This window comes from Helianthus annuus, chromosome 11, assembly GCF_002127325.2.
Source record: "Helianthus annuus cultivar XRQ/B chromosome 11, HanXRQr2.0-SUNRISE, whole genome shotgun sequence".
Lineage (NCBI taxonomy): Eukaryota > Viridiplantae > Streptophyta > Magnoliopsida > Asterales > Asteraceae > Helianthus > Helianthus annuus.
The window spans coordinates 168,509,719-168,519,094 of NC_035443.2; the positions used below are offsets into that span (position 1 = coordinate 168,509,719).

At 36.0% G+C, this 9,376-nt stretch overlaps 1 protein-coding gene across 1 annotated transcript; it reads right to left on the reverse strand.

The window, feature by feature from the left end:
* Positions 1–5,174: 5,174 nt before the first annotated feature.
* LOC110888704 (replication protein A 70 kDa DNA-binding subunit C-like) lies at positions 5,175–8,530 on the reverse strand. The gene is made up of 10 exons (XM_035980158.1): positions 8,372–8,530; positions 7,868–8,135; positions 7,670–7,766; positions 6,906–6,988; positions 6,743–6,827; positions 6,576–6,639; positions 6,045–6,256; positions 5,626–5,941; positions 5,438–5,515; positions 5,175–5,342 (listed from the first exon to the last, which is right to left on the reverse strand). Exons 1-10 carry the CDS (start codon positions 8,528–8,530, stop codon positions 5,175–5,177), a joined length of 1,530 nt encoding a protein of 509 aa, XP_035836051.1.
* Positions 8,531–9,376: the final 846 nt, after the last annotated feature.

Below are 9,376 nucleotides of genomic sequence, written 5' to 3' on the forward strand. Positions count from 1 at the left end.
GTTTGCCACCTTGCCATTTCTAACTAAATAAGACATTATGCGCTTGATTCCTTCCGGCCTTTCACTACGAATCGGATTGACGAAGGCGATAGACAAAATATGCATCAACATTATGGTTGTATAATGTTTGTGTCGAAGGATAAGGCATCGAAGGATTGTGTATATCCTTCGATGAGCTCGAAAGATATCATTCGATGGATACAGATGGACTTCGAAGGATATGCCATCCTTCGAAGTATATGTGGATCCTTCGATGGCTTTGTGATCGACAGATGATCTATCGATCGGTCTGTTAGATCCTTCGACCATACAACCTGTGTTGGGTATAAATACCAACACTTTGTCATTTGCAAAACCAAGAGAGAGTTAGAGGAGGTTTGAGACCTCACCGGGAGAGATCACCACTTGGTCTCTCCCCGGATGTATACTCCTTTGGTATTAGTTCGGTTCTCATGTAATCGGGCCGACTTGTAATGTTTTACTACCGGATTAATACAAAGTTGTTTGTTTTATCATCTCTAATCTCTTCCGTCTATGAACATAATCATGAAAATCACGGTTTCGGTCACGAAACAGGGACCTACAATTGGTATCAGAGCCATGGTGCCCGATTTAGTAAATCTAACCGTTTACTAATTAACATGTGCTCTAGATCTGTGATTTTTGTGCTTTTTATTCAAGATGTAAAGATGGTGAAAATCGAGAAAAACTCGGATCTGGACCCGAATATTCAGATCTGTGCTGAAACGAGTGTTGGGTTTTATGTTTTTCACCTAAACATTCAAGTTATCATCATCAAAAACTGTATACAAAATGTTTTCATCAAATCTGCAGATTTACACAGAGGCTGTGTTCTTGATGTTCTTGGCAGCTTCATGTTTCGAAAGATGTAAAGGAGAATCGAAAGATCATCTGTTTTTCGAAAGGTCATCTTTTTGTTTTGAAGGGTCATCTCAACAGAATTGAAAGATCATCTGTTTTCGAAAGGTCATCTTTTTGTTTCGAAGGATCATCTCAACAGAATAGAAGGATCACCTTTACCCCTCAACAACTTCGAAAGACCATCATAATCCCCAACAACTTCGAAAGATCATCATAATCCCCAACAACTTCGAAAGATCATCATAATCCCCAACAACTTTGAAAGATCAAACAATTGTTATGTCTCGAAGGATCTTCAGTTTTCGGTTGTAGGCTGAAGTGTATCGCAGAGAGACAAGGATGAGGGAAGATAAAATTGACGGCTGATGAAGTTTAGGGTTGTTTGACTTTTGGGCCATGTTTTAATAACGTTCAAGTATTGGGCTGTTTATTAATGGGTTTCCAATACAAGTCACATGGTCTTGAGGAGTGTTGGGCTGTTTATGATAAATCAAGTGAATGTGGTTTGGGCTTACATCAAGTTTGTGAAGTGATGGGCTAATCTAAAAGTCAAGTTGTTATGGGTATTGGATTTTCATTAGTTTATTTGTTTGAGTAAACAAATTACTAGTGGGAGTCGGGTCGGGTGTTCGCGAAGATTATTTGAACCGTGCTTCTATTTTTCAACGCCAAATTCGTACGAATTTGGGAGCGCGCGGGATGATGCGGCATGATGAAAACAAGAGATGATGAAAACTTGATTTTTTTTAAAAAAATGTGGGGTAGTCACGGTTACCGATGAAAATGTCAAAAATGGTGACGTGACTACTATGGGCCAAAAACAAACGGTATGTTCACTTCCGCACGTCAATATTTATGATTGTTACCGGTTATTCGGAAATGTTCGATAGCATTTTGTTTATTGTCATATTCTAGCATTTGAAAACGAACGTATGAACCTGGAATGTCTATACCGGTCCTAACGAGTTCACAAAGTCTTTGGAGGGATACAAGTCGGATCCTACGGGGTACTAGGCGAAATTTCTTTATCAACTAGAATATGCAACGAAGAAATCTTTTTGTTTATTGTCATATTCTCGCATTTGGTAACGAATGAATGAACCTAGAATGTCAATACCGGTCCTAACGAGTTCACAAATTCTTTGGGGGAATACAAGTCGGATCCTACGGGGTACCAGGGGACGTTCTTATTCAACTAGAATATGCAAAGAAGAAAGTCGTTTTCGTGTTTCGTGATTTTTCGGAACCGAGAACATTCAATGAAGATTGATGACAGTTCCGCTCAGTGGAGGGAATTGGTGAACATTTGAAGATAAATTCTACTCAGTGGAGAGAATTTGTTATGTGAAATTGACGACAGTTTCTTTGAAGTGGAAAGAATCTGTTAAGGTTTAGAGATTTTACCAAAGAAATGGGGGGATAAAAATTTTCATATGTTGAATTTCTTCGGTAAATTTCTAAACGCAATCACAGGTGGTAGAGTTTGTGATTTTCTGGTGATACAAACGGTTCTGCGTGGAATGTTTTGCACAGACACATATTTGAGGATTTTAATTAATTCTCCAGCCAGCGTGAAGAGTTTTGCACGGAAACATACAGGTATCTAAAGTCGACAGTAGTTTCAAAGCGCTGTTTACTGAAGACCTGGGGGAATCTTTATGAAAGTTGATAGTTCAAGGCTGAAGACCTGCAGGATTCGGTTTTGGGTTTGATGTTTCTTTGGGATTTTACAGGGATCTGGGGGTAACTCAATTCGTTGAGTTTGCAAACGATGTACTTGGTCAAGCTGACTTCCAGAGTACTGATGCTGAAGATCCGTAGTGCATTACATGGTCAACTTCACAAAGGCGAGACAATGAGATCTGGATGTAGTTCAACTAAGCGTGCCGTTTGGCTGAGCTTGCAAGGGATACACTTGGTCTAGCTGACTTTCCTGAGTGTTGATGCTGAAGATTAAAGTGCATTACTTGGTCGATTCCACAAAGACGGTTTACAGAAGACAGCTCACCAGAAATCTCTATCAATGTAGTATGCTTGAAGATCAAGACTTGATGCAGTTTTTAAAGAGTGGAACCCTTATCAAATGCCGGTTGGAGTATTGGAAGATCAGCGGAAGATCGGTCAATTGAGCCTTTTGAGGAAATTGCACAACACCCAACACGGATACGCGTACTTTGAGGGGGAAATATTATACAAGGAGCATCAAGATACTACTTACCTGGATCATCGGTCAAGGGGGAATTTGTTAACACAGAGAAGATGAATACTTGACTGAAGATCGATTGCAGTTGCATTTCAGCATTCGACAGCAACGGACAAGGGGGAATTTGTTGATGCAGATTTTGTGTCCGATGCTTGTCGAATAGATTAGTTATTATTTTACGCTGAATTTGTAATAGTTAGTGAAACGGTCTATCGAACGTGTATAGACCCGCTCGTTTGAAGTGGTCAAACGAGAGGGTTATTCGTTTGACCGTGTGGGTTTTGCTAGACAAAGATTATGGTTGTATAATGTTTGTGTCGAAGGATAAGGCATCGAAGGATTGTGTATATCCTTCGATGAGCTCGAAAGATATCATTCGATGGATACAGATGGACTTCGAAGGATATGCCATCCTTCGAAGTATATGTGGATCCTTCGATGGCTTTGTGATCGACAGATGATCTATCGATCGATCTGTTAGATCCTTCGACCATACAACCTGTGTTGGGTATAAATACCAACACTTTGTCATTTGCAAAACCAAGAGAGAGTTAGAGGAGGTTTGAGACCTCACCGGGAGAGATCACCACTTGGTCTCTCCCCGGATGTATACTCCTTTGGTATTAGTTCGGTTCTCATGTAATCGGGCCGACTTGTAATGTTTTACTACCGGATTAATACAAAGTTGTTTGTTTTATCATCTCTAATCTCTTCCGTCTATGAACATAATCATGAAAATCACGGTTTCGGTCACGAAACAGGGACCTACACAATGGACTCGTATCGTCGTTCTAATCAAAAGCCCTAAAAATCCGTTTGTAATTTGAAAAAAGCTTAACTCCGTTAAGTTTTTTTAACGGGGGACCATTGTAGGAAAAATAGGTGAAAGGTGGGACTGGTGGGGGGAATATTCTCTGGTGGGATTATTAATGACCAACAAGGTGTAGGTGGGATTATTGGAGGCCAATTTCCCTAAAATTTTTAAAGGTATGTGACTCAAAATGAAACTACAATTAGGATATTTTATTATAGATTGTTGAATATCAAGTAGAAAATATCAATTCAAACATAACCAAAAAAATGACATTGTATTTTCATTAAGACAGAAACTTGAGCTCAGTTGAAAGACGTCAGCATTGCTCGTAGGGCTGGCAATTCTGACACGAACACGATAACACGACACGAACCTACACGAAGTTAACAGGTTTCGTGTTTGACCTTAACAGGTTTCGTGTCTAAACAGGTCGACACGATAAGACCTGTTTAAATTTCGTGTCTAAACTGGTTAAAACCCGTTAACCTGTTAAGACCCGTTAGTGACCTGTTTATAATTTTAAATTAAAAAAATATATCAAATATGTGGGGTTAACATGTCATGTTCGTGTCTTAACGAGTCGTGTTCGTGTCTTAAACAGGTCATCTGATATGTTGATAACATTTTCGTGTCTTAACAGGTCATTTCGTGTAACATGTTTATTAACAGGTTCGTGTTTAGAAAATCAGACACGATAAGATTTCGTGTCGTGTTCGTGTTTACAGGTTTCGTGTTCGTGTCTTATCGGGTCCGTGTCTTAACAGATCGGGTTGACCCGATATGCCAGCCCTAATTGCTCGGCAAGTGAAATTGTTTTACAAAACTTGATCTCGACAAAAGATGTTCCAAACCAGATTATCTGGCTTATCTTATGTGTGTTGTTGGACATCAATAAGTAAATTCCCCCTCAAACATGATTAATACAAACCTTGGACATTAATAATTGAGTTTTATTAATAAAAATATTTATTATCAACAATAATTAAATACATAAATTTATCTTGTCCGCAAAGTTGACATTTAAAAGTCTATTGAGTAACCTATTTTGAATTGCATAAACCTAAAAAAGCTTATAATACAAAAAAACATCAACCACAAAAAGGCTTAATAGATAGTACATGTTTTCCAAAGTACATACACATCCATACATAATTCAGTTGCAAAAGCTTACCAAAGCAAAAACATAAAAACCAGTTCAACAAACCGTTACTTAGGAATCCATTCACCAAAAGACATTTAAACAAACACCAAAATATAACAATAACTTCTAAGCTTCTAACTGTTAAACTTAGATGGCTTCTTGCGGTTTCGTTTGTTGTTTGAAGATAGCTCACCAACATTTAACCCTTCCACATGCTGAACGCTTCTCTTGTGATTCGGACTGGATCCTAAATCCTTCTCGACTTCAACGACGGAAGAGTCGGCCGTAACAGACAACACATCCTTGAATTAAATCACAAAACAACTATTAAAGTATTAAATTCGGATATATATATAATACAAAGTGAAGTAAAAGCTCTTATAATGTCCTAACTCACCTTGGAAATCGAGTCACCGCCCCTCTGTGAATCTTCAGATAGTTGCACGGTTTTCGAGTCCCAAACTTCTTGACTTACCTAATAACAGAGTATAAAAAACATTAAGGAATTGAATTTTACTATGGAACACTTAGTAACAGATTTCATGTTTGAAAGCATTAATGTTTGAACGGTTAGTAACATCATACCTCATCAGCAACATCAGCAGGAATAACATTATCCGCAACCAGTTCATCTAATATATCTGGATTGTCACACAATTTTTGGACTGTGTAAACATGATAGTCATGATTAAGATTGTATTCCGAAATGTCAACCTTAAACGCCAGTTTCTTTTCAAGAAACCGAGTGAGCTCGTATGGAAAACTTTGAGTATCATTAGACTTCACTTGGCGTTCTCTTATGTCACTTGCACTTGAACCAACAATCTTCATAACATCTTTATCAAATATTACAAACGTCACATTACCGGTTTCATCTTGAACCCTCACATGAACCTTGAACCTGAAATATATATAAGATGTTTTAAAAAGTTAAAAAATCTACATTCTAAATTCTGTATACAGCTGAAAAACCATAAATAATTGGAACATCCACGTAATCTTACTTGATGGTTACGGATGTACAATCTTCTTCACACTTGGGACAGACCAAAGAAGTGGGCGCCAGGTTCATCACCGACTCCGAAATAGTTTGAGCATATTGCAAATACTCAGTTTTAGTCAGCACCTTCTTAAAACACTTTCGACAAGCAGGATAAAACCAACCATAGTTTTCTTGAACAATCTTGATGGTTGCGACTACCATACATGACATTGCCTATGATAGCAAATAAATTCAACTGTATTATTCAACCTGTGTATGTGGGTGTATGTGTGTGTATATATATATATATATATATAGACACACACCGCAAAAGTGTATATATATAGATTAATATATATATAAAAATATATATTATAAAAAAATCTGGAATTGCAGAAAGTCTATAAATGTATGTGAATTATTCTAACCGATTCGATCTCAATAATGTCGTCAACATTCTTCTTCGGGAAATCTATCAGAAAGAGCTAACTACCGAGACTTTGGACTATCCGGACACATACTTCGTGAAATGGTTCTGCCGGACAGGAAAAACAGTTTGAGATGACAGTATCGATTGAGAAGAAGAACCGCCAGCTTGGACTTGTTGTACCAAAAGGCTATAAAATTAATTGTACAATCAATAAGAACATCACATGACAATAAATAGTATAATAATAATAATATTCTGAAAATATTTAAACACATGAATTGAAAAAATACCTCTTCCTGAGTTGTCCAACTTCATCGATTTCTGGATTAAAAAAGATACGTGTTCCAAACTTATCATTCTGAACAGTGTATTTTCCTAAACAATTTGGATATAGAAAACCATCAATTAATTAGACTACAATAATAAAACAATCAATTATATTGACGAAATTACCCTGCCATTCATTAATCTTTCCGTGCTGAATGATAGCCATCACATTATCATTCGGGTATTTTTTTATCCAAGAAATCTTTAAACTGTTAGGCGTATTCATTACACAATGTACAACGCACTATATTACCACTGAATAAGAAAAAAAAACAGATGTAAACATAACTGTTATTACAAAAAAAATTCACATAACTTCAAAATTAACTAAACCTGAATTACAACAGCAAGTAATCTCCAAAATATTATCTCTTTATAATATACCATGATAGTTGTAATAAATAAGAGAACCCTAACAACAATTAATACATCTTTATACTTTAAGTGATATATGACAAATAGACAACAATCATTGATAATAAATACCAATCTTGTTACAAATAAATACCAATTCTCTTACAAATCTCAAAAATACAAACACAACTGGATGATTGCTTATAATAATATATATAAATGATTTTCTGATTGTTGGAAAGTTATTACAAAGAAGACAAATAAATACAAATCATTTTTAATAAATGCAAATCATTTAAATCCAAAACATTTGCATTAATTTCGGATGAATGAACCTACATGATCTAAATAATACCAATGAAATTAAAAATGCAAATGATCTTACAGAACATATATCTAATAAGGCATACAAAAAACAAAAATCTAAACAATATTCATGGTGAACAAACTTAAGAAACGAACTAAATTTCTTGAAAAACATATACATTATCACACAAATATGTTCACATATGTTTATATCACAGAAAAATACTTACTCCACATCTTGGAGTTCAAAGTTCATCCTTTTTCTTTCTTTAGGAGCTTTTCCATACATGTCCATATCACTACAGGAAACGACAGTACCTGCAACATCTGCAATAAAATAAGGACGATCACTTCCCAACCAAAATACATACCAAATTTCGCAATAATAAGGAAACATTATAAAAACTGCAAGTAAACAAAATACATACCAACAGTCAAAAGGTCTTGGCATTCTCCTTTGTCAATAAGTGAATGTGAGATCAGCTTAAAACCGTATTCAACACCTTCCCTACCAACAACAGCTCTAACAGTTGTACAACGATAAAAGTTAATCTTATAAGCATGATTCACAACTTTGTATGGGTCCAGGTTTTCACCAACACTAAACCTGGACAAAACAACAACCGAATCTTCCTGTAGTTGGGAGTCTAAATAAGGTATCAAAGGGCCCTTGATACCAGCCTGAATCTTACAACCCTGAAATGTACGAAAAAACCCTAACATCAAAATACATTACAAAGTTAAAAACCCTAATATCATAATGTATCCAAACCCTAAATCGAACAAATGAATCTTACAAAGATGATTTGTAGCCTGAATCTTTCAACCGAATCTTACAACCTAGAATACATTATGATTTGAAGCCTGGATCTTTCAACCCAGAATACATCACGGAACAATACTCATGAAAAAGAAAGTTAATAAGTATATACCTTCTCATCCAGCAAGGTCAGATCCATCCGAAACATTTGGATCCATTTTCTGATGATTCGAGCCTTTAGATTCCACATATCTTTCGACGGATTGAGATCATCGATGAAACTTAGAGAAAGAGACGATCCTCCGCCTTCAAACATGTCTGCTTTTGACATCTCCGTGTAGATTGATGATGAAGATCTGTTGAGAAAAAAAAGAGATTAAAGAAGAAGAAGAAGATCCGGAAGTGGTATGTGTGAGAGATTTAGGTTTATGTGAGATATATGACATTTGAAGAGAAAGTGTGATGATGGTTTTCAGAATCAATTAATGCAAATAACCTTTCCCCATGCAATTCTAATTTCCCCCCAATATATTATTTGATTAGAAAATTAGAAAATAAATTTAATACAATATATATTAAGATTTTAATTGGTATTTATGACATCATCAGATCCTACGTGGCATGCCTGTTTGATTGACAAGTAAACAAACTTACATCAGCATTACTTCTCCTTTTATATATAAGTAGATAGATTATGTACCAAGGCAAGTGTCACTTTCAGTGTGAAATATAATGTTCACAAGAAAGATTTAATTTTCATTTTTAAAATAACAGATAATTAATAAATTAGTAGTAATGACAAAGTGTTTCTGTATACTGATTTCAAAATCTTATTGTCTTTGCCACCTCCTTGTGAGTTGTGACTAAATTCAATGCTAATCTAACCTAGAGATCTAATCTGAGGGGACTTTGTCATCCAACATGTTAGTTTAGAACTTTATATAGATGAAACAAATCACTAAGCAAATATCAAGATAAGAAATGCTATTACATTAAATAGGTTGAATCAGCGGCGACTCTAGGGGTGGTGTGGTGTTTCTCGGTGGTACATTAGCCACATCAGCTACGTAAGGCAACGGGACGAGTATAGTTGATGGTCTACTTAAGAAAGAAAGTCATGTTCTTCTACTTATGTGTAACGGGCTCACAATTATAACCATGCCCCAACACCGCACCA

Bases quoted from the DNA above. Each gene is read 5' to 3' on its own strand.
- LOC110888704 (XM_035980158.1), bottom strand. From the start codon at position 8,530: ATGTCAAAAGCAGACATGTTTGAAGGCGGAGGATCGTCTCTTTCTCTA. The intron at 6,989-7,669 runs GTAAGTATTTTT...TACGCCTAACAG, and splicing joins TTTGAACTCCAAGATGTGGA to TTTAAAGATTTCTTGGATAA. The intron at 6,640-6,742 runs GTATTTTTTCAA...TTAATTTTATAG, and splicing joins GTTGGACAACTCAGGAAGAG to CCTTTTGGTACAACAAGTCC.